Source organism: Gopherus evgoodei, chromosome 1 (genome assembly GCF_007399415.2).
Source record: "Gopherus evgoodei ecotype Sinaloan lineage chromosome 1, rGopEvg1_v1.p, whole genome shotgun sequence".
In the NCBI taxonomy this organism is placed as follows: domain Eukaryota; kingdom Metazoa; phylum Chordata; order Testudines; family Testudinidae; genus Gopherus; species Gopherus evgoodei.
The window spans coordinates 254,713,356-254,738,642 of NC_044322.1; the positions used below are offsets into that span (position 1 = coordinate 254,713,356).

Here is a 25,287-nt window from a genome sequence, read left to right on the forward strand (position 1 = left end):
TCTGTGTGAGCTGTGGATTTAGCTCCCTGACTCCACCAGCCTCTGGCAACACAAGCACTACCTTCCCAGGCCTCTGTAGACCTCATTCTCTGTGTACAAGGTAATAGGCACACCGGGCATTCCTCTGCATTGCCCAGCTCCTGTGCCACTGAATTCTCACAGAACTCAGATTCACTACTCCCAAAGAAATAGTTCAAACTCAGAATTACCCTTCCACTTAATATACCACACATTTATAGTGAAAACAAGAATAAGTTTATCAAAGAACAGAGATTCAAATGACAGTAAATATTGAAAACACATGGTTACATATTAAACTACATAAGTGTCTAGAGCCTAAACTTAACTCACAAGACATACCTACCTATTTCCTACAGGATAGCTTATCCATATAGTCCTTTTCCCATAATTTTCAGCCAGGTCAGTTGAGATCTGCTTTCATAAAATCAAGCCCACTAGCAGCTTGCCCTCACAGACTGAAGGGTACCTGGGGATGAATCTGCACCCTAAATATACCAGACCAGGCCTTTTAATCTTCACTTGCAAAATAGGGTCCTCCCTACTCTCCCGACTGCTTACCTCTTCTGGGTAATTTTCTTCTGAAGTCTTCACAAACCCTTCGTTGGCATTTGACTTGATACGCTAACAGATTTCTATTTTGAGACATAATACATAATGGCCCACCAAGGAGATTCATCTCTCCCACACCTCTTGCCTGGAGAAGTTTGTCTAATACATGCCACCTTTAACTACAAGTACTAGAGAATATAATTTTCAGTATAAAGAGATGTACAGAAGATATCTGAAGTTATCTTGCAATTATGACAACCAGCATAATTTGCTTTCAGCAGAGAGCTTATATAAACCCTTTTGGGCAATCCAGGGGATCTCTGAACCTCCATGTATACCTGTGCCCTCTGCTAGTTGCATCAAGATGTCCTTGGATAACAGTTAGATTTATCTATATAACAATACATTAGGTGAGGCTATGAGCCAAGGTAGTGACCAAGAACACAGAAGAGCCAAGTGTCAAGAACTGAACCTCAGGAGGGGGTCTTGGTGCACAGCAGTCAAACAACAACAAGTGATGAAATAAGTGAAACTGACAGAAGAGCCAGAGAAACCTGCATAAAGTAAATCCAAGAGAATTCTGTGCTCTAGTGTTGGCAAGAATGAGGAGGAGGAGCTGCCAGCTTCAACAATGTTAACTATGCAAAAGTTTGTTGGCAGATCAAAATCCAGCTTGTACTTGGTCTAGGACTGTATGATTAAATGGACACAGCAACTTCAGGAAAAGAATAAGTGTGTGGAAAGTTATTAGGGTTTAAGTAATAAACAGAAGATCTTTCCTCACCTCTAAGACAATAAGACTACAATGCAGAGGTAAAGGGTATGACCTTAAGAACCCTCAGTGCCCCCCAGGAGAGGGTTCACTAGCATGTAATGGCATCTCTTAACACATTCTTATGGTATTTGACAAAGAAGGTAATGTAATAACAAAAAATCATGCTGGTCATGATCATTGTGATATACATGGATGAAATGTGTAAGCCAGGCAGGGTTAATAAGGGTTTCCCAGGCAAAGGAATATTGACTTGCCTGTCTCTTCAAGTCTTGAATGCAAATGGAACAGAGTTAGCCAGAGACAATGGGAATTACATTTGCATACTGAGTCAACAGAAAATGCAAGTTAACCGAAGAACAACAAGAGCAGCAGACAACATGGCATCTGCACCCCAAAGAACAAACAGCAGGGGAGAGGAACTTTGTTTGGTGGTATACTTCAAAGGGATACATTTCAAAGGTTTACTGGACTATAAGAGGGGGGAAAGGCATTGTGATCATCCGTCACTGAGGGAGTATAACAAGCAATGCTTTTTGTATCTATGGTAGCGGAATCCTGGCTCTAAGGGCACGATGCTGAGGAGGTTTTCAGTTAGAAGCTGACAGACTGTAGCTTATGTTTTAGTCAATAGAAAGCATGTCATACTTATGTTATTTGTAAACATGCAGTCTGTTTCTATTATCCTCACTTGTTATCACTTCAATCCATTCTTTATTAATAAACTTATTGGTTTTATTGCAAGTTAATCTCAGCACAGAATATATTGAAGTGTGAATCCTCAGATGAGCTAATAGGCTAGTGTGAATACTGCAGATTTGGAAATTTGTGAGTGTGCAGTGATGGGCTGCATAATGCAGGTCACTCTTCAAGGGGGTGGGGGTTGGGAATGAAGTGCATCAAGTGTTATCAGCAAGGCCAAGTAAAGGTTGGCAGAGTCCTGAGAAGTTTGTCTGGCTAACAGACTGGAGTGTCAGATAAGCAGTCACAAGCAGTTTAGCAACAAACCCCTCTCTCTGAGTAGAGCAGGAACCAAGTGACATACAGTTCTGGACACCCCAAGCAAGCATCAAAGGGTGGGTTGTGGAATGGGCATATGTAACGTCCCAAACAGTTAGAGGGTAAATTTTTCTTCAACTCCATATGTCCATTCTGCTGTGACTCCAAGTGGTTTTTGATGGAGGTGGGGCCAGGCGTCTCATATGAAGAATTACTGTAGGACTACTTTCCCTACATTCATTTTGACTCTTGATGCAGTCATAATTATGTAAATGTCTCGCAAAAGTACATACGGATGCCTGGGTTGCTACCCTCAAGTGTCAATAGGAACATTTCCCACAAATGCAGTAAATATTGCATGTGCTCAGTTCAATGCAATAAATATTTCAGGAGTGCTCAGATCCTTGGCAGTGCAAGACATGGAAATGTGGCTGGTAACCCATGAAAAAAGGTCTAACTCAGGATGATGTCTTATTCTCTCTACCAAGAACAAAACCCTTTCAGATTTCTTTTCAGCTCTGCTTCCTATTCAGATAAAAAGCCAGCTATACTGACAGATGGATGTCAGAGGACAAAAGCTTTGGTTACAAATGTGGAGTGAGACTTAAGCTGTCTCTTGCCCTTGTGGAGGCTCAGTAACCATAGCATGCAATTCCCCCACTCCTGATGTAATGGCTACTAAGGCAGCCACCTTATCCAAAATATGCAATTCAAACAAGATAAAGGCTCAAATAGAGACCCTATAAAAGAGGTAAAAAAACTCAACTCATGTCACATGACAGAGTTGGATCCAGATAGCCAATCCTCAGGAATCTGGTTGCCATGGGATCAGTGGAAACAGTCCTTCTAGCAATGCAAGGGTGAAATACAAAAATTGAAACCAAATACACTTCGACTGAACTGACTGCTGGACCAGGGGTTCTCAAACTGAGGGTTATGACCCCTAAAGGGGTTGCAAGGTTATTACTTGGGGGTTGCAAGCTGTCAGCCTCCACCCCAAAGCCCACTTTGCCTTCAGCATTTATAATATTAAATATTTTTTTAAAATGTGTTTTTAATTTACAATGGGGGTTGCACTCAGGCTTGCAGTGTGAAAGGGGTCACCAATACAAGAGTTTAAGAACCACTGTGCTAGACTTAGTCCAATATTTTCTGGATTGCAAACTGTAGGACACATTGTGGTGAGCTGCCCAGATGTAGACATTTCCACTTTCTAAAGCAAGTAGCTCTTGTGGAAGGTTTTTTTTACTATCAAGCAGAATATTCCAGACTGCTGCTGAACAGTATGCTCCTTCTGGGATTAGTCAGAGAGAAACCAGTCATGAAGTAAAGCACCCGTGGGTTCAGATGCAACACCTGACCACGATTCTGGAAGATCAAGTCCCTGGCTAGCAGCAAAAGTAAGGGAGCTTTGATGGACTGCCTGCACAAACTCAAGTACCAGGGTTGTTCTTCCCAGGCTGGGGCTCTGAGGATCCCCCTGCCTCAATCTTGTTTGAGTTAATACCACTCTGGAAATAAGAGGTATTGGTGGGTAAGCATACAGAAGATCATCATTCCATGGAAACAGGCATCTGAGATGGAAGCCTGACTGATCTGTTCTGCAATAGAAATGGAGGCACTTTCCTGTTCTGCTGTTTCACAAACAGATCCACCATAGAAATTCCACCCCCATTCAAAAGAGACCTTAACATTCTTGGCTTGAGAGACCACTTGTGATCTAGACTGAACAATCTGCCTAGATGATCTGCCAGGCTACTCTGATTTTCTGAAATATGTGAAGCCTTGAGAATTATACAATTCCTTATGCAGAAATTCCACTGCTTAACCTGTGTCAAGAGGCAGTCTTTGACCCCTATCCCCCTACTCACTTACATAAAACAGCTGTGATGTCTGAGCACCTGTATGGCCTCGCCATGAATGTAGTAGTAACTGCTGACATTTGGAAAACTGCATGCAGTTCAGGAGGCCAGGTTACACAAATGTTCTTGAACCAACCAAATGTCCTGAGGTTGCAGCTCTCCCACATGCTTCCCACCCCACAACAGAAGCATTTGCTACTAAAGTCATAAAAGGGAGAGTTGGTGAGAACAGACCCACCCTCTACAGTCTTGATTCATCCATCAACCCAGGACCACCACCACACTGGCTGGGATGCATACAAAAATGTTCAAGTGATAAACTCACTTTACTCACATCCGCATACATCAGAGATGGAACCTGGCATTTTTATCACATACATACAAGCAACCATATTCCCCCAAGAGCCCGAGGCTGTTCCGTACTGTGTAGCCTTCAAGTAGCCACAAAAGGGTCCTAGACAGTCAAAAAACTGAGTTTGGGGCAGGTATACCCTGGCCAAAGTAGAATCTAGGATGGTCAATGAATTATTTCCCTGCTGGATTATCAAGTCTAAGCAGCTGAAGAGATGGAGGATTTGATGAATGTTGCTCTACTTGCTGACTGGAGTGGTCTCATTTGAACAAATCACCTGGGTACGCATATAAAGGGATGTCCCAAATCCAGAGGTAAGTGCCACTACCACCATGCACTACATCAGGGGTCAGCAACCTTTCAGAAGTAGTGTGCCAAGTCTTCATTTATTTTCAGTAATTTAAGGTTTCACATGCCACTAATATTTTATATTTACAGAGGCCAGCAGCTGGGACCCCAGGCTGGCAGCAATGTATCACAGTAAATCAGCTCGCATGCTGCCTTTGGCTGACCCCTGCACTACATGAAAACCCTAAGTGCCAACAATCGCCTGAAGGGGAGTATGGTGAACTGGTAATGACCTTCTCCTACCATGAACTTTAGAAACCTTCTGTGACCCAGGTAGAGTGCCACATGGAAGTAGGCATCCTGTAAATTAAGAGCAGCACTCCATTCTCCCAGATCTAGAGCAAGGATAACTGACAAGAAAATCCATATGGAACTTCAACTTTTTGCTGCATCTGTTTAGTGTCTTAAGGTCTAGAATGGGCCTGACATCCCATCTGGATTTGAGAATTAAAAGATATTGGACTGAAAAATAAAAACAAACACGTCAAACTGGATGAAAAATGAGTACCACTATGTACAGTTATTTACTAATTATGTACAAATTTTAAAGGCTCGACTGTACTTAATTACAGCAATAAGCTCTGACTGCCAACAGTAAGAAGAAACTGAACGAGAGCAGGGAGGCTTCATCCTTTATACTCTTGATTCCAGGCATGAAGAAAAGCAGGGGCCATACGTGGCCAATCAGATGGATACCGCTAGAGAAAATGCTCCAGCACCAGTCAGACTATGCAATCACTCAAAGAATTAGATTTTGCAGCCTTCAATGCATCCACAGATTGAGGAAATTTCAAGACCTCAGAGATGAAACAGCACTTTTGAAGGTGTTGATATCAGCTACAGCATGTGCTAATAATGTATTCTGACAAGAAAGGGAAAGACTAAAATTTACTTTGATAAAATGTAAAAAAAAGTTTCTCTCCTTATTGCTTATATCCCTATGATGCAAGTTTTCAGCAGTGGATCTTCACCAAGACTGCGGGGGCCAGTGGAAGTGCAATTATACCCAATCCAGAAGAGTTTGGGGTTAGGGTTCCAGAATTAACTCATTGGCACACTGATCACTCTCCTTTGCAATAAAATGCAAGTATTATCAGACTGAAGTGTTTAGTTCTGTCTGCTAGATTACTTCAGAAGTGATGCATGGCTACTATTGCATAATATTCTAAAATAAAGCCAACATGCATACAACCCACAGCTTTTAAACCTTCAGTACTGAGAAAAATGTTCCTCTTCTCCAGCAGGAAGCATGCCACTCTGTTGTATGAACTAGCCCTACACTTAATATACAGATTAACTGATCATTACACATCTCAGTCCTTTTAAGATGAAGCATTCCAGGGAAGTATGCACAGTACTCAGTATGAGACCTTCAAGTATGTTCATTTGTATAGCATCTTACAAAATGCTAAGTATGTTACATTATATGTTTACATAGGAATAAATGTAGACATTAATGTCATCTATCTTCTCCCCAAATAGCCAAGAACTTACACGTTGTTCCAACCACAGCTTTCTCACTGCCTTCTAGAAGATCCCAAAAATAGAGTGATGATTGCTCCATCTGGTCTTCAACACTTAAAGCCAAAAAGGAAAAGTTTAGACCAGAGAAATGTTTTAGCTATTCATTTTTCTGCTTATGATAATTTGTAGTCTCCAGCTGTTCTGCTTCTTCTCTTTAGGAACAGGCCATTCTTTTAATGCAATCACCATTAGTGCATTTTACTTTTAAAAGTGGTTCTATGCATGGTTTACCTAGGACAGCAGCCCCACTAACAGTATTCCTTATTTCAATAAGCTCTCTTCAGTTAGTACAATGTTACACAGTTGGACAATTCTAAACATGTCTGTTTGTTTTAGAACCCTGGATATTGTTTTAGTTTAGCATTTTGCCACTAATGGTCAACAGTAGTTTGAAACCTCTATAATCCACTCAACAAGACAAGCCCAAACAATCGTCATTCAATGTTTAGCCATTTGATCAGATGAGTATGTGTACTGTGAATTCAAGATGTGGAACACAAAGCGTTTATGATAAGGAGTTGCTTTATCCAAAATATTGCTGCAGATTATTCTTATAAGGTACATTTTATAGACCCGTGGCCAGCCAAGTTTAGGTTTATATGAACAAAGTCACTGGAAGCAGGTTTGTAAAAAGGTATTTTCTCCCTACCTCAGAACTTCAAGGTCTCTAGCCCATACTTTGATAAGATTAATGCCTTCAAAAGGCTCACGCTACATTCTCAATATTTAGCACTAACCTAGCTGGTCTTAACCAATCAGTTGGTTTAGTCTGACATTAAGATACAAAAGTATATTAAATTTCTAAGTGTAGTCTGACAATTAGTTAATAGTAACTGTCTTGAAAAATTCTAGTCATTCTATACCCACCATCCCATTAAGGTAAACAAATTAGTATGAAAAGCCACAGAATAGGTTTAGTCTCTTGCTGAAAGAAGCCTATTTGAACTGTGAAAGTACTTAAAGAATTCAGTAGCCTAAACACAAACTGCACATTTTGATCAGCAAGATTTTTGGTGAACTTGCTATCTGAGTAAGCAGCAGCAAGAGTAGCATCGCTTCCAGCTGTACAATACAATAAAGAGTGGGCCTCTTACAAAACTGCATAGGTAGTATCATGCTAAGGTCAGCCAAATATGTAGCAGGACCATACTAATAGATGAACATGGCATAATGTCAATATTGGTCAGCGCTCTAGATAGTGAATAGAGGAGGCCAGAAATAGCCTTGTGGCCTTCAAATACACCAAGGTCTGACATTTTAGTACTTGGATTAATTATTTTAATGCCAAAGCAGCAGCCACATTCTTTAGCCTGCTGCTTGCATTTGCAGCTGATAACCAACGCTGATACCAAAGATAAGGGCCCAAAATTATTCGCTTTAATACCTCTTTGGGCTTCATGGAACAAAGATCTACTGCCTCATTCCACGAATACAGAAGGGAACACCATTCCCTTCCTCAGGGAACATGTTTATGACACTTGTGCACTTCTTCCTGAAGAAAAGGGGCAGAAGTGCCACTCAGAACCACCACCTGGCCTGCTTGGTGAAAGTATATTACAGTGGGAAGTACTCCCAATATTAGCACTTCATCATACTGTCAAACTGGAAAGACTGAAGGGCATGGTGTAGTAGGACTAGTTACAAGCAACTTGCACTACTGGGGATCAGAATGCAAGCACCTCTTCAGCAATTTGCCAACTTAACCTTTGAGCCCTGTGGGGGGAAAAAAGTCACTAACCTGTGGAGTAACTTGTTCTCCAAGGTGGGTTGCACATGTCCATTCCACTCTGGGTGTCTGTACACCCAGTCATCAGAAATGTTTTCCAGCCATACCTGTTGTATGGCTCAAGCTCCCCCTGCTGCCACACATCACTGAGTGCAGGCATAAAGGGCAACCCTGGCCCTAGCTTCACCTCAGGTCTTTATTGGAACTCCAGTGTAGAGGGGTAGGCAGGTGCATCATTTAAGGGACATGTGCACCACATCTTGAAGAACTGTTACGGAACAATTTAACAGCTAAAGTGATTGCACTTGTGTATTACACTATTGGTGACTCAAGCTGTAACACTGGCAGACCAGCCAAGTTGTGTATGACCCTAATTTAACATGCATTGCAATTGTATCAGGACAATTCATTTGTGAGTTTCAAAGAGATGAACTAGACCAGCAATCATTAACCCATTCATTTGTGGTAACAGAAACCAAATGTATTTGTTTACCTATATCCTGTTAGAAGTTTAAACAATATAACTAACATTAATTGCCTAACATTATGTATGCAACTGTGTTCAGTTAACCTCAAGACCAAAGGATGAGACACTGCAGGAAATTATCTACATTGTCTTCAGCTTAACTATCTGTTATAATGGAGGATGGCTAATTGTCTTATGTAAACAAGTGTAACTAGTTAACTTGTATATGCATAGAAAATACAGGATTAGCTTCAAAGCAAAGGTCCACAAAACTATCTGCATTGCCTATTCTTCCTTGGAGGAAATCCCTGCTGTGAAAATTTCTGAGAGGCATATTATCAGCCTCCTTGAGAGTTATAAAGACGACTCAGGCCTGACCCTTTCCTCTGTAGTCTGCTGAACTTTGAACAGGGGAAGTTTGAGCTGAAGGACTGATCTTCCAAATAGTTATCTGGAATACCCTGGAAAATGTACAGAGACTATCACACTTTACATCTAAGCGGCATTAGGATTCTGACCTTTTGGGATAACTTCGGAGAGACTTTTACAAGCCAGCAGATATAAATGTTATGATCCTAAGCTATCAACACTGGGAAAAAACCACTTGTAGGTATATGACTTCTTAACCATTCAATAACTTAATTAATAAATCTTTAGTTTATTAAGGATTAGCTGACAGTGTGATATCTGGGCAAGATCTGAGACATATGTTGACCTGAGGGTAAGTGTCTGATCATTTGAGATTGGTAGAACTTTAAATATGGTGAATAGGTTTTCAGTAACCTCCCACTATAATAGACTTAGTTGTCTGGATGGGAACCAAAGGCTGGAATGCCTGAATGGGATGGTGTTTGGCTTCTTGTTAACCAGTGTGGTATTACAGAAGCTCTTTTGTTACTGACATGGTGAATCTAATTCTAGAATAAACCACCAGTTTGGGGTGCCCTATTTCTTGCAGTCTGCCCCGAGTGTGGTATTCTCAGTGTGGCCCATCCCAGACACCCAGTCAGAAGCCATAAAAGGCAGTGTAATCGGAGACTATTTTAATAAAGACTGGAGAACCACTCATCCAATTCTGGCTTCATCTCTGGAGTCTGGAGCCACCACAAAAGGAGCGGTAAACATGTGGACCAAGGACCAAGATGCTGCTCTACAAGTGTCTGCAACCGAAACACGTGCCAGAAAGGCCACTGAGACAGACTGCAACCTCATCTAATGAGCTGTGACTGCTAAGTGGAGTGACAGCACATGCATATATAGGAGGCCATCCAGGAAGAAACTCTCTGGGTGGAAACAGATTGCTGTCTTATTCTGTCTGCCACTGCTACAAATAGCTAAGGATTTACAGAAGTGCCTGGTTCGTTCTAGATAGAACGTTAGATGTTTCCTGATGCCCAAGGTATGCAACTTCTCCATGGAGCCCCATAAATTAAAACCATCCCATCCCAGCAGAGCCTTCAAACCCCCATTTAAGAAATCTTTCTGCCAAATAAGTCCAGCCTTTTAGCATCTTTTGATGTGGCAAGTGGTAGCTTCGTGCCTTGTCTTTCTCATTAGCAGCTATCATGACCAATGAGCCCAATCATGAGTGATTACAGAGGTACTCAAAACCTTGGGAGAGTACAAAGTATTTTCTTTCAGCCCTTTTTGAGATGGGAGGCAGTGAGTATGGAAGACTCCATCGTGTCTTTATAGCCTCTAGTACTGCCTCATTATCTGGCAGAGCCACCCATAGACAATAAAATGTCAACCATGTGATGCGAGAACTCCCTGACCTACACACTCAGGCCTGAAGACACTCTTCAACAACTCCTGATTATTTAAAAACTTATCAGGAGGAAGAAGAGACGTTACCCATGATGAAACAGCTTTATCTGGAGAAGATGAATAGGAAGCCATAGAGTCTCTTCTACCAGCTGTTACTCTGGCTCTAGGACCTGTTCTTGATGCTCAGTATCAGGCCTAGTACCAGACTGAAGACTGAGCTACCCAGTGCAGAGACTCCACCTGTCTAGACAAAGGCACCAAGTACAGACGGTGGAGGGAAGATCTGGAAGCCGGGAGAACCCCAAAATGTTCCAAATTGGCCAGTGATATGAGACCCTACTAGCCTGGCCACATTCCCACGGCAGTTCCCATTGATGCGTTGCCGTGGCAGGCTGGGAGAGAGGATCTGTGAGGAGACCAGCAGGTCCTGCTTTGGGCTTTGAGACATACCATCCCACCTCTGAGTGATGAGGAAGACTCCCCTTCCTCTGACTATGAGAGACCGACTCAGTTTGTGCCAGGGACTGGTGCTGAAAACCTGCTGACCGTAGGAGTGTAGCCATCATTACAGGTTTCCCCTTGGACAGTACCAAAGGGCTGCCTATGCAGGAAGCAGGCTACTGCAGAACCAAAGGTTGAATTGCCCATGCTGAAAGCAGTAATGTCACTGAAGGATCCAACTCATGTGATAATGGACACTAGCACTGACCAGCAGAGCAGATTCTTGGGCCCCAAACACCTCCAGGGTAGTCACTGAGATAGTCGTCTGCGATGTGGACGATGAAGTCTGTGCTTCTGGTATGGGGTTTGACAGTGCTCTTTGCAGCACTGGAGCCAACTTTTCTAAATTGGTGGCTGAATACTTCAGCTTGGGTTTCTCGGGTGCACTCTACCCAACTCCTTTTCACCCTCTAAGTCTGTTAAGAGGGATGAGGACACTTCCCTGGCTGGGGCTTCTTTCTAAGCCTTTTCCTCAGTAGTGGCAAGGGAGATCAGTGCTGGGAGTCAGCTTAAGGCGGAGGCATGCTGCTCACTCAAGTTCCAGCACTCAACAAAGTCAAACTAGGATGGCTCTGAGAGTGGCCTGAGCCCTGCCTTCATCAGAAGAATTTCAGCCTATCCTCCATTATAGGCGTGAACTCCCTGCAAATCTGGCACTGGTCTTATGTGCCTGACCCAAGCAATTCAGGCAGCTATTGTTTGGGTCACTCACTGGCACAGGGTTCAAACAAGAAGCACAGCTTGAATCAATCATAGGGCATACCTCAGTACTGTACACAGAAGAAACCTGGAAATGCAAAAAACCACTAGTCTAAAAAAATTTTTTTTAACATAGCTAAGACTTATGCTAACCAGACTAAACAATATTATATACACATTATATACAGAAGCTGAGAGAGAGAATGAACTGTTTGAACAGGGTTCCAATGACAGTTTCAGGCGGCAAGAAACAGAGGCTTAGGGATAGCTCTGCCCTTTATATCCGCATGCAGTGGCACACAGCAACATGGGGAGCTCAAGCTGCCCAACAAGCATGGCAGAAGGAAAAAAGTCTGACCATTATATGCACTGGGCACACAGACACCAAGAGTTAATGACACATGTGCAAATAAAGTGATAATCCCACTATGTGCCAGATTCCAAATTGCTGTTCCAATAAACTGTTGTGTTTAAAGTTTTAGAACATACTATACATTTTATTTTGACAGTTGTTACAAGTATTGTATTATACAACATGGGAGACTGATTAGTGAGAAAAAAGGCAACCTACCTCAGGCCCTCACTTCTTTCTGGGCATGTCAGTTTTGCAAATCTAATGAGGTAGTCTAGTTCTTTAGAAGGCAAATATATTGCACCGTTCAAGCCACCTTTGAAATCTTTCTGAACATGCTCTTGAGTGAAGTTCTGCAGCACATACTGCACTTGCAGTATTGTACGCAGCTTCTTCTTCTCTGCTTCAAGCTTCATTATAGTCTCCCGTCTCTGAGCCTTCCTCTGTGCTTTCAGCAGCTGTTAGAATACAAAAGTGAGTTAGCCCACTAGACAGAGTATGATAACTGATTGGGTGCTGGACTGCAAATTAGAAACTGGAGGACCAGATTTACAAAGGTAGTTAGGCACCTAAAGATGCTTTCGTAAATCCCAATAACAACTGACTGCATCTAACTCATATTTAGGCACTTTTGTAAATCACACTAAGCATGTTTCTGAATCTTTAGGTGCCTAAATACCTTTGCAAATCTGACCCTTTGTTTCTAATCCTTCACTTGATGCCAGTTACTTTATGTTTTAGTCTAGGCCAAAGAGGAAATCTATAATAAACTAGTGATGTATTTGAGGTTTGCAAGCTGTGAAGTTAAAATTACTTTGAGTGCTAATCAAAAACAATCTAATTTCCCATAGCAGAATATGGAATTCATGATACAGTTAAAATCATGAATCAGTGGCATTTTGCCCTTCTCAGCTAGATTTTACATTACTGAATTACATGTTAAAATATGTAATTATGAATATGCTATATAGTGAATTCAAAAATGGTCAAAAATGCAAGGAAATCATTACTCCTATTTACTACTGAAAGAATACTTCAGTACAGAAGTTCCTAGTTGTCATAATACACCAGAAACCCACAATACTCGCTTGATTTTCCTGTATTGACCCAAGAAACATTTAACTGCAAGAGTCATAGCAGAAGTCATTTAGGTAACATGTAGTTCCCCAGTGTATTCTGTGACAAGGTCCCTCCAACACTTGGTGGCACACCTGTATCAAGTTCTGCAGCAAAAAAATTTAGTGATTTCCAAATCATTCCAGAACTAAGTAAAAATACACCAAAGTTGCTCTATTTAACTATTGAGCAGCAATATTTCAGGACTTTGATTTGCAGCAGTGTAATAAAGGAATATCACTTAACATGGAAGGGCTACAAGGAGTTCTTTTGCCTAGTGCTCACTTCTGGAACATTAAGCTTAGAGTTTTGCAGAACCAGAGACTTAGTAAAAAGAAAATACAAGGAAAACATGAGAATCCAGTGATTATGCTTCAATATAAGGGAATAACTAGCTATTATAGCTTTTAACTCTTCCATGTAAACATCTTGTGATCTAATATACCCAGGGAAGAACATACAATTACATGTAACAGCAACATGGCGAAGTAAATAGTCTTAAAAACAGGAAAGGTTCTTAAACAGTACAAGTTCAATTTGAGTGAAACAGAGAGGAGTACAAGTTAGATCCAGAGGTTTAAGAAACTAATAATGACTATAAGAACTCAACTTATGCATGTAGCAACTTCTAGACTCAAGTACTCCAGAAACAGTCTTTTAAACCTCTGCTTACCATTCACTGTTCTCTCTCACTAGCCTAAGGACTAAGTTGTACCTGTAACCAATACAAATGCAAGAGGAAAGACCTCCAAGAAAGACTGCTTAGACCTAGCCAATGACAAGACCTGTTTTATGGAATCTTTCATATCCCAGATAAGGCAAGGAGATGGCAGTGCAATGACTAACCAAGTGCAGTACCCTTATCTCACAGCCCTGGATTAGAACTTTTGAAGAGGAGGATGTCTACCAGAACACCAATAGGCTAACTTCTACTCAAGAGAACCTCAAAGTCTCAACTAATAGGCAAAGGCTTTGTAAAGTGAAGTAACAGCCCCAGTTCTGGAATGTGAGCATTGTGTATGAGCCCCAAATACTGAGTAATTTTGCATTAGTGTTTTTGGCTCTTCATACCCAATATTTCCATCACTTTTCCATTTATTCTGTGCCTGAAGCTAAGTTGACTGGCAGGAGTGGAAACTGAGTTCTTTGCCTTTTGCATATAGGTGAAGTAGAATCTAGCTCAGGGGTAGGCAACCTATGGCACGGGTGCCAAAGGCAGCACACGAGCTGATTTTCAGTGGCACCCACACTGCCTGGGTCCTGGCCACCAGTCCGGGGGGCTCTGTATTTTAATTTAGTTTTAAATGAAGCTTCTTAAACATTTAAAAACCTTATTTACTGTACATACAACAATAGTTTAGTTATATATTATAGACTTAGAGAAAGACCTTCTAAAAACATTAAAATGTATTACCAGCACATAAAACCTTAAATTAGAGTGAATAAATGAAGATTCGGCACACCACCTCTGAAAGGTTGCCGATCCCCTGATCTAGCTTCTGCAGTGAGCTGCACTTGGTCCACTAAGAATTGAGAATTCAGTCCTGAAACTCAGACTGCCAAAAAGTTAACCCACGTCCACTTGAACCAGAACATCCTGGAGTTATCTAAAATTGACTGCACTTGGGATACATATTTGAGTGGTAGTTTTATAAGACTAGATGCTCTTAACTCACTGGTCTTCATGTTCTAGCTACAGTATGTGCAAATATCTAAAGTGATCTATACCTTGACCACATTTTCACCACTCAAGACAAAATTTCAGTTTTACAGTTTATTAGATTGAGGCTATCCTGCTGTTCTACATGTTAATGTTACCTAGCCATAAAATCAAAATTAAAAGGCTAGAAATCCAAGCTCTGCATTCTAGAAAATGAGGACTGACTGAGTCATGACTACCAGCGCCATCTTTTTAGATTAGTACCTTAGACAAAAAAGTTCAGAAGCTTTGTGCAATCCTGTATCTGATTGTTTTACAGAGGTTTAGAGCACAAAAGAGTAGGTTTTACTTACATCTTGGCTAAGTCCAGAAAAAGTCTTTTGAAGCTCCTTGGCAAACTCCAGGTTGTGTACCACTTCATCATATTTCTCCACTGCCTCCTGCAATAGGCAGATATCAAGCTAGCAGTGCATTTATCATATATGTTTAGTCTGTGGCTAAATCCTAACCATTCTCATAGTAAACTTTATTTCAACTATTAGGCTAAATTATACAGCTTTTATTACAGGTTCAATTTTGTTTATAATATCATCAACTTTTAAGTAACGTCACATGAAAATGTTTCCTATTGTTACAAGTAACATCCAAAATTACCATACCTGAGGTTAGTAAGAAACTCATTGTTTGGATTGGCTATTGTACAGACACTTCCACCATTTTCCCATATTCTTAACTGTAAACTCTCCAGGGCAGGGACTGTCCCTTCCTACAGGTTTATAGGATGCTTAGTGCAATGCTACCTTATCCTGATTGGGAAGTTTGGGCACTATCGTAAATTTGTATTATTCATCTTTCCCTTTAGTTCACATCAGAGCAACTATGTCAGAGCAGTGAGAGAAAATGCATCAAGATACAAAAGCAATTTTATAATCACAGAAGTTCACAAGGGAACAGTATCTGAAGCTACTTTTAACTTCAAATTAACTCAAGTTATGTCCCTTTAAAAAGGTGTACAATATAGCTAACTTCATGTTCATAGAAAGCTTTTGGAAATTAGTCTACTTAGGAATTCTTTTTCCAGGCATGACTTCTATGTCTGCTTCTCTAACATCTCTAATCAAAGTTTAGTTCTCATTCAAAGACCAGATAATGGAGCCTCTCTGAAATAATCACTCTTACTGTACACTGTCTGGTTGTTGAACTCTCAAGTCTGTTTCATGAAACTTGTTTACTGCAACCCCGATAGTGTGAACTGTCAAGTTTTATTAAGTTCCGCAAGTGCTCTGGAGGTAGTAGTACCTGCGGTATTTCTAAATTAAAGATTAGTGTTTTGCTATTATGAGACCCAGAGTGAAAGCAGTTAGTCTAGACTATTGGTAATGTATAATGTGAAGCTTTAAAGTTGGGTTAAAGGGATGCTGTTAAGTCAGTTGTAGAGCACTTCAATGGGGAGCCTGTGTTTTGTATTCTTTACAATCTCAGAGTTCAGTTAACTACAAGAAAATATGTAGAAGAGTAAAATATTAAGGGTTGGTTAGACTTGGGTCAGACATTTACTAAGGCAAGAAGCATTTAGAATCAGAAGAGCTAGTATACAGCCATCCATTGAACTTGCATAAAAGTAAGCAGTCTTTTCCTTTTAGATACATGTTTAATTGTGTTCAACAATTTAACAGAGCACAGATAAACTATCTAGGAAATTTTACTTGAGCATCCATGTGTATTTCTCCCCATAATATTTTAAGAGATGTCACTGTATGTTAGCAACTGTTTAATTCTAACGACTTCACTTAAGGCAAGATTTAAGACCAGGCCCTAATAGGCCAAATCTGATCATATAATATCAATGTCATGCTCATATACAATAGCCAATTCCAATTAGAAATATGATTTTAAGTGAGTCCTTAATCACGTAATCTTTTTGAAAATATGTTACTACTACAATATAATAGTGCTTGCATTGGACAGAAGTGAGCTCTCCAAGCAAATACCAGTTAATTTAACACCGATGCCCCTACTTGGTTTCCACTCAGCACAAAGTAGAGCTCTTGAACTCAAGTTTGAGAAAGTTTGTTTTGAAACTAGCCTCCATCATGACTGTCTCAAATTAATTTTGGTACAAATAGAATTTGAACACAGAAGTTGCAATGTAAATTTTACCTCCTGCCCTAATCTGATACATTAGAGACACATGCAAACACATTAGCTATAAGGAAGAGGGAAACAAGTTTTAATATAGGTTGCACAAGAAATACAAGAAACTGAAATGTTAATATTTATTACTCTTATTACCATAGCACCTCAGAGCCCTAGCCATGTAGAAGTGTACAAGACACCAGACTGAACAGCTTACAGTACTTCAGGCTAATTTGTAGTCAATAAGTGGCTCCTCATCTTCCTTACTGAGAAATCATACTAGAGTCATTAAAAAAGTAAGTTTAACATGGATAATTTCTTGTTTAATATACTGAGAGCTAACATTTGAGGTCTCCTGAAAACTAGATTAAATGTAATCTGCATATTTAAGAGATAAAAAGCTAGAATGGCAGCATTGAAAGTCTGTTCAGCCTGCAGAGCAGTTAAGGTACAGGCAACCACAAACTTTTGATCCATAGGGAGCTACAGACCACCACTTGGAGTGAATTTTCCCATACATTAGGGCTCAGTCTTCCCAAGCTAGTGTATACTAAATGCATGTTTTATTACAGACTTGGCCCATGACTAACCGAAGAGATGAATCTGAAAGTAACAGCCCCTGGTGAAACAAGCTGATCATCATATGCACACTTGTTAAGAAAGTTGGGAGCATGACAGATCCTTAAATGAACCTGATTGGTCCCTTAGGGTATACAATATTGGGGTGATGCATGGCTGACTGTAAAAGCTGTTCTCCCCCAGAAGTGGAGTTGCCAGGATGAAAGAGGAGCACTCACACACAATATTAGTATTTATGAAAATTCCATCCAAGAAACTCATGTGAGCTTCTCAGTCCTGTTGCTGCAGGGAAGAGAAAAATTTTTCCTGGAAGGGAAAGTTAGCATAAGGTTGGTGTAGAACAACTTTTTACATTTAATATAAAAAGTTATACTGTGGTTAAAGCTTGTTACACAAAATGCTATCGCATTTGATATGGGCTTTCCCAGTACTTCAGTCATCTTAGTCTTCTGGTTTTTAGTTGTCTATTAATGACCTATAGTGAAACCAAATTTTTTAAGTTCTCATTTTTAAATTACTGAAAGTTAAAAAAGCCACTTCTAAGCTAACACTAGGTTAACAGTAACTTGTAAAATGTTGACATCACTATATTTGCATCTCAGATTGAAAAAGGAAAGTCAGTGGTTTTAGTTTCACTTGTCTAATCATTTTCAGATTCAGTGTTGCAATATGCAAACTGGAAATAATTCAAGGGGATTATTTACATATTAGGTGTTATGGTACTACTATTAGGAGTGCTATATGTTCCCTTCCTTCATTCCACAGCCTAAATTTTCTATCTAGATTCAGCCCCTTAAAAGTGTTTCCAGAACCACCCTCAAAATAGGTTTGGCTACTGAATCCTAAAGAAAACAGGAAGAGTAGAAGCAGTTCCTCAAGAGCCCAATCCTGCTCAATAGCCTCAACTCCAATTAATCTCAATGGAAACAGTGCTCAGCAACTCTAATCTTACATTAACAGCAGGCTCTAGCCCACACAACTCCAAGTGTAACTGGAACAATTTGATAGACATAAGAGGTCTACTTTTCACTCCAGACAATGAAGTCTCACCTATTCCATTTCAGTATCTTTTTAGAATAAAAGGGGTCAGAAAGACAAGATTAATGTATTTAGTAATGATTATTAACTGCAGAATGGTCTTCATTCTAGCAGGCTTTGTACCATAACATTATTTGCATGTATTTATTACTTAACAGTGGTTTTCAAACTTTTTTCTGGCAACCCAGTTGAAGAAAATTGTTGATGTCCATGACCCAACAGAGCAGAAGGATGAGAGGTTTGGAGTGTGGGAGGGACTCAGGGTTGGAGTGCGGGTTAGGGCTAGTAATGAGTGATTCAGGGTGTGGGAGGGGGCTCTGGGCAAGGGGTTGGGGCATGCAGGAGGAAGTCAGGGCTCTGGGGTGGGGCCAGGGATGAGGGGTTTCGGGGGCTCAGGGCTGGGGCAGGGGATTGGGGCACAGGGTTACCTCTGGCAGCTCCCAGTCAGAGGCACAGCCAGGGTGCAGAGGCAGGCTTCCTGCCTGTCCTGGAACCGCAAACCCGAAGTGGCTTCTAGGCCGAGGCAGCTCTTGTCTGCAGGCACTGCCCACCCCAGCTCATATTGGCTGGGAACCAGCTAACGGGAGCGCAGAGCCAGTCTTCAGGGTGGGGGAAACATGGAGCCCCATGGCCCACCCGCCTAGGACCCAGACAGGCTGCTGGCCCCTTCTGGGGTACAGTGCAATGTCGAAACACATAGGGACTAGTCTGCCTTAGCTGGGCAGCACTGCCAATGGGACTTTTAATGGCCCGGTGGGCAGCACTGACCAGAGCTCCCACAACCCAGTCCCAGGTTGCAACTCAGGGTTTCAAAATCACTGACTTAAAAGAAACATTGCCTGTTTTGTCCTTCATCCCTTGTTTTCAATTGTAAGCAATTCAGGACAGGAACTGTCTTTTGTGGACAGTATACAGTAAACAAAACTTGTATTTCAGTAATGCTTATCTAAAGCTGCTGCACTGATACACTAGGGCTAAGAGTCAGATGTGGTATTTGATACATAACCCAAGAAGCAGAAGTTTAATAAGCACTGGCAAGAAGAATGAATTCTGGTACCTTTGTCACAAGTTTGCTAAATATCTTTTAGCCATAATTTTAAAGAGGGATTGTTATATATTACATACATTTGAAATTGACCATTCAGATGGTCAAAGTGATAAACCAAAGAGTCTAGTTTAACAAGCCCTCAAATTTTGATTTCCCCCCCTCCCTTTACTTGTCTACACTCCCTGTATCATAGAAGATTGAACTAGCCAGTTAATGAGATTAACAAAAGAATGCATGCTTTTAGGAATTTTGGAACTAGTTACGCAAGTTTTAAAATCAATCTTATTGAGGGCAGAGCAGTGAAAATGGCACTACACGCTAACCAAAGAATGTCTGCCTTTTAAAACAGGCAACATAATTTCTACTAAATTAAAACTAGTTTCCTGAACTAGGTCACCCCTAACTAACTCGCAATGTTCCCATTACATTTTAGTATAACTTCTGATCTGACATTCTACATATGAGCATGCTGCCATCCATTTGATCAGAAAAAATACCAACAGCATTTAACATGGGACAATTAAAAAAATATATGCCGAGGATTGTATTTCTCAGCCTTCTACTGATTGTGTCCTGTTTCCCTTTGCAGCAGTATCTATGTCCTCCATTAGACTAGTAACTCAGTTGGCTTCCTGTATAAAGGTTAACTGTTGGGGTGCAACAACAGTCCGGTTGCATCAATGAAGGCTCCACCTGGACTCATCTCTGCCAATGGAAGATATTCACTGATCACACTGGGACACCTCTGACATGACTCTGCTCTTGACCTTTAGGCCAATAGGCCACCTTGGGATAATTCTGCTGCCAAGGCTATATGGGTTGCCTCAGGAATGCTTTTCAGTGTAGACAAGTGCCTGAGGCAGCAGTTATACCATGTTAAAACACAACCTTGAAGAGTTCAGAAAACAAGGCATTAGGATTACTTGAACACTAGGCTTAATTTAAGGTTAGCCATGACCAGCTATTGTCAGTTGGATCACAGTTACCAGTATCCCTGTCTACACCAAGTGCTAAGCCATATTTATCATGGGTTAGTTACCACAACTGACACTTATGTTTTAACATAATGTAATTTCCCCAATGTGGACAAACCCTTTATGGATACCACCCCAAAGATTGCAGATGACAGGTTGAAAGCATAACAGACACTTAGTGACAGATGGAGATCATGTGCTTAAAGAAATGGAACTTGGCACCTGCTCTGGAATGATCTTTGTTTACCTCAATACCCAATTTGAAAGTTAAAACAGGATAAATTTTAGGGCAATGCACAACTGTCACTTTTCAGCTCATCTACAACAAGCAAGCTTATTTCATTTTGCTTTGTGAATACCATTATGCAAGCTTTCTGGTGGTGCTTAGCAATGCTAGCTTTATAGAAGTTGCCACAATAGTTCTGCAATAGGATTCCTCAGCAACTTCACCCTCATCTTCAACATGTCTGAAGCTTTCAAATATTACTCTACACAAACTATTTACCAAGACAGGTAAGCAAACTCACCAACTGGTCCTGATTGAGGGCTTCTCCCTTCTTCAGGCGATCCCTGTAGTCTTCAAGTTTGAGCTATGAAGAAAAGATTTACAATCAGTCATCTATTATATACTGATTATTCAAACATGGTGGAAAGAAATTCAGCTTTTCCATGTATATCCTGGGCTTAAGTTGACATGCTGCAGCTAAAAATAATGTCACTGGTTCTGTCCATTTTCCCCCATCAAATTCAAGCTTCTCTTTCAAGGCACTGCCCAACTCTGCGTATATTTAAGCCATTACTACCTACTTTATGGCCTGCCATTTCTTCTTATCTTGTTGTCTCTTTGGTCTCACTTGCACTGTCATGCCTTTCCTATTGCTTCCTAGGCCTTTAAATAGCTTCCTTTATCTGTAACATAGGTGCCTTGACTCCTTCAAATCCCACTTGTGTCTAGCTCTCCATAGCTGAACTACACTCCAGTATAGGCTCCTATTCCGACTAACTTATCTTTGGGTTTTTTGGCCCGAGAATCTTTCGAGGTTCTATATACAATATATTTAGAATCTTTTTTTATAATCCTCATCCTGCCCTTTCCTCTCTCATGATTACCTGTGTATCTAGTTTACCTTAGAAAGATATTCAACGCAGGGACTACACATTACTTCTGCTAAATTCCTGACTAATTAGTTATATACTAAAAGCTATAAAGATTCCTTTTTCATTAGCCTTAAGTTTTGCAAACTTCAGACTTGCACAAGTTAAGAAATTCAGTACTATGAACCACAGTAACAAGTACTACCCCTTGAGGGTATGCAGCCAAATAAAATGTTAATTACTGATATGTACCAATACTATGAGCATAAGCAGATAAGGAAAAGAATGCATCCTCTTAACTATTTGAATATTAATTTATACCGATTTTTGCATGACTGACTACTGTAATGCACATGCAATGGAAGAATCAAGGATACCGGGGAAATACCATCTGCACAAATAATTTAACCTTGGATTAACACTGTAAAGTATGTGGAATAGCTTTAAAGAAATTAAAGCTATGGAGTAAAAACTTCAACAGAAGAAAGAGCACTAGGCTGCTGCCTTACACATGAGCTACGCATATCCCATGTTATTTAGCCAAATACAGGTTTGAAGTAAAAGGTATTTTAGAGCACAAAAATATGAAAAGTTTCAACTCTGGTGCAAAAAAAAAACCCAAGCTGATTTTCAATGAACTTGCAGAAAAAGATTCTTCCCAAATGTTTGAAAGTTACATGTGAAAACAGCTTGACAATGCAGTGCCATCTCAAACAAACATTCCAGTTGCAATGCTATGAATTATCCAGTTGTCTGAATTCCTAATTTTTGTCTGACATTCACCTACACTGAGCCACAAAAAAGTGCACCTCTTGAGTCCTTCAAAGTGACACCTCCTTTACAGACTTAAGCTTTTTAACAGAGCCTTCAAAATTTTTAAAATCAAAATGATGGATGAAAAGCTGAATAATTTTTTGCATGATTCTACATGCCTGTGAAGTCCAGGCCTCAAAGTCTATAAAAAGTGAAGTGCAATACATATTTAATATGACCTTGCACTTATGAGTCAGAGGAAGCAATTTTATTACTCTGTTCTTTTACATGCATCACTGGATTTTAATATTAGATGCCTATAATCAATACAAGGAGAATACAAAGTTTTCTACAAGTCTGATTATGGGTTAGATTTTAACTAAACTAATTCTACTTGTAAACCTAATTTAAAGATATGGTCTTGCACACTATTCAAGCTTCGAAAACTACAACAGCTGTACAGCAAAACCAACTACTGCAGAAAACAAATGAGGTTTGAAGCTGACTTATCGAGCCATCTGCATACATTTACTCTGCTTCCATATTTGAGACAGCAAGGTTACAGACATATGAATTTTAAACACAACTAATCTGATTCCTCTTTTCAAATATATCTAAACAAAACCCAAAATGTACAAAAATCAACAGTGTTAGATATTACTCTGATAAAATCCCAAACAGAGGACCTTACTGAGAACTGCTGCTGAATATGAACGGGTTTTATTGATCTTTTAATACTAGTTGCGGCAAACCCATTATGTTATATATACTATAGGTATGCAAAATATAAAAATAGATTCTTATAGCAGGATTTAAAGTTAACTATTGAGGAGCTTAATTAAAATATCAAGTTTAAGTTATCAATTTCTTCAGCATAGCAAAGAAATAAGTTACCTTCTTTTTCTCAATATTCCTGATCTTGTGTTTGAGACAGATAAGTCCATTATCAATGTAAGTCTCATATGCCTGTGAAGGAGTGGCAGCAGAGTTCAGAGAAGACTGCAGGGGGCTCAGGGGAGGCTGGTTCTCCCCAGGTTGGCCAGGGGTCACCTGCTGCTTGGCCGGCTTCATGCTCTTGTCCTCTCCCCCTTCCGAGTGGCCTGAAGGCGACGGGCAACGGAAAGGAGATTGGGAAAGCTGCACCATTGAAACGGATGGGCCTGCCAAAAAAAATGGGTTGTTTAGCTCTCTCTTCCCCTTTCCTAGGACTACAGTAAGTATTTACACTAATAAAACATGAAATAAAGACCCATATAAAAATAAGCATAGAATCTTCCCCATCTCTTCTCCCTCATTCCCTTGAGAATATCAGAAGCAGAAATTTCAAAAGAGGGAAAACTTTACATGGTATAAGTCTCCCCACCCATCCAGACAGCAGAAATCCATCATACAGGCAGTATTAGGCAGTGCAGCGGGATGATTCCAGAAACACGAGTGTAACGTAAAACTAGGCCAGTGCCCTGCACTCATCACAGAGGAAAAAACTGCAAGTAAGCAACCGCAGATTCCACTCCCACCTGGCAACCCCAACATGCATTTAACTGGTGTAACTGAGGATTCAGTTTCCTCCCTCTGAACTCCTATTAAAGTGGTTTGATACAGTTCTCGCCTTACCTTCATGACCTTATAAGCAACCCAAGAAAACATTTGGATAAAACAATGCACATTTTAAAATCCAACTGAGGAGAGGCAGAAGAGATGCCTAGTAAAAAGAAAGCATTAGCCCTAAAGCCAAAGCAGCAGCAACATCCTTGAGAAAGAATCAGCCTACATCCACAGCCCAAGAATATCTTTAGGTTGCAAAAAGAAAACAAGTTTCGGAGGAGGGAAAGGGATTTAACCTTGAAAGCAGTAGGCATTACTATACAACATTCACAACCTACAGGTCTTTAGTAATGACCAATCAGACTCATTCTTAACTTTGCTTGTAACCACCAGGCCAAGCCCTTGTAAGCGAAGGGACTCACACAGGAACCCCAAACTGAATTTATAGGGACCATAGCAGATTCCCCTTCCCTTTTCACTCCCTTCTCAAGCCACCTGCAACAGAGTTGGGCGTGCAAAGTACCGGCTGATATTAAGCACCACTGCTCCCCCTCATGATAATCTACAGAGCTAAGAAGGAAACTTGCAATCGTCCATGCGCTTGTTGTCAGCGCCTGCCACGAAAGGGTGCCAAGGGGGGAGCAGCTCTGTCCCCCCAGCCCTGGGCTCACACCCATCCCACAGCACTAGAGGAGAAGGAGAGAGGAAGCCTCGATAGCCGGCGCCGCCACTCCCATCACCAACACACGGGACCCCACGGGACCCTCCCCTGGAACGGGGAACTTGAGCGCAAGGACCCGCTGCAGGACGAGCTCCAGCAGCCCCTGTGCGCGCAGGGCGGGCGACACCCAACGCTCGGGGGCGTGCGAAGGAGCGCGCGGGGGGCCAGGGAGAGGAGCCCCGGGGGGAAGGGGGAGAGAAGATGCTGCAGCCGCCGCCGCCATCCCCACCCATAGCGCCAGGCACGGGCCGCTGCAGCTGGTTCCCGGATTCAGCAGCGCCGCCGCCTGAGTCCGCTGCTGCCACCGCGGGGCCGAGGAGAACGCGGCGGCGGCGGCGGCGCTATAAACTCCTCCCCCCCGGCGCCTCCTCACCTCACTAGCCGAACAAGCTCCGGCCCGCCCTGCTGCCCGCCTCCCCCCTTATATACCCTCCTCCCGCCCCGCCGGCCGGGAGAAACGAGGGAAGGGGCGGAGCCTTCATGTGAGGTCACCGCCCTCCTGCCAATCGCCGGCTCCTCTCGCCCGCCCATCTGCCCCGTCCTCCGGCCCCCACCACGCGTCCTCCCCGCCCCCCAAGTGACGAGTTTACCGTTATTGGGGGGGGGGCATGACCCCTATCACCTCTTTTGTTCCCCTGCATCTCCTTTGGGGGGGCGGGGCTACAGCGCCTGGCTATGCTCCCT

At 41.5% G+C, this 25,287-nt stretch overlaps 1 protein-coding gene across 6 annotated transcripts in view; it reads right to left on the minus strand.

Moving 5' to 3' along the window:
• The window catches only part of CAPRIN2 (caprin family member 2), a 58,912-nt gene extending 33,913 nt beyond the window's left edge, over nucleotides 1–24,999 (minus strand). For 5 of the 6 annotated variants that reach the window (XM_030543425.1, XM_030543417.1, XM_030543400.1 and 2 more), the window contains exons 1-6: nucleotides 24,833–24,919; nucleotides 23,232–23,497; nucleotides 21,017–21,079; nucleotides 15,068–15,154; nucleotides 12,158–12,396; nucleotides 6,398–6,480 (exon numbers count right to left, since the gene is read on the minus strand). In XM_030543425.1, the coding sequence (XP_030399285.1) occupies nucleotides 6,398–6,480; nucleotides 12,158–12,396; nucleotides 15,068–15,154; nucleotides 21,017–21,079; nucleotides 23,232–23,497; nucleotides 24,833–24,836 (742 nt within the window). In that variant the 5' untranslated portion in view covers nucleotides 24,837–24,919. Of the gene's footprint in view, nucleotides 1–6,397; nucleotides 6,481–12,157; nucleotides 12,397–15,067; nucleotides 15,155–21,016; nucleotides 21,080–23,231; nucleotides 23,498–24,832; nucleotides 24,920–24,976 lie in introns of those variants that run through there. The other variant, XM_030543392.1, reaches the window with a different exon arrangement.
• Nucleotides 25,000–25,287: the final 288 nt, after the last annotated feature.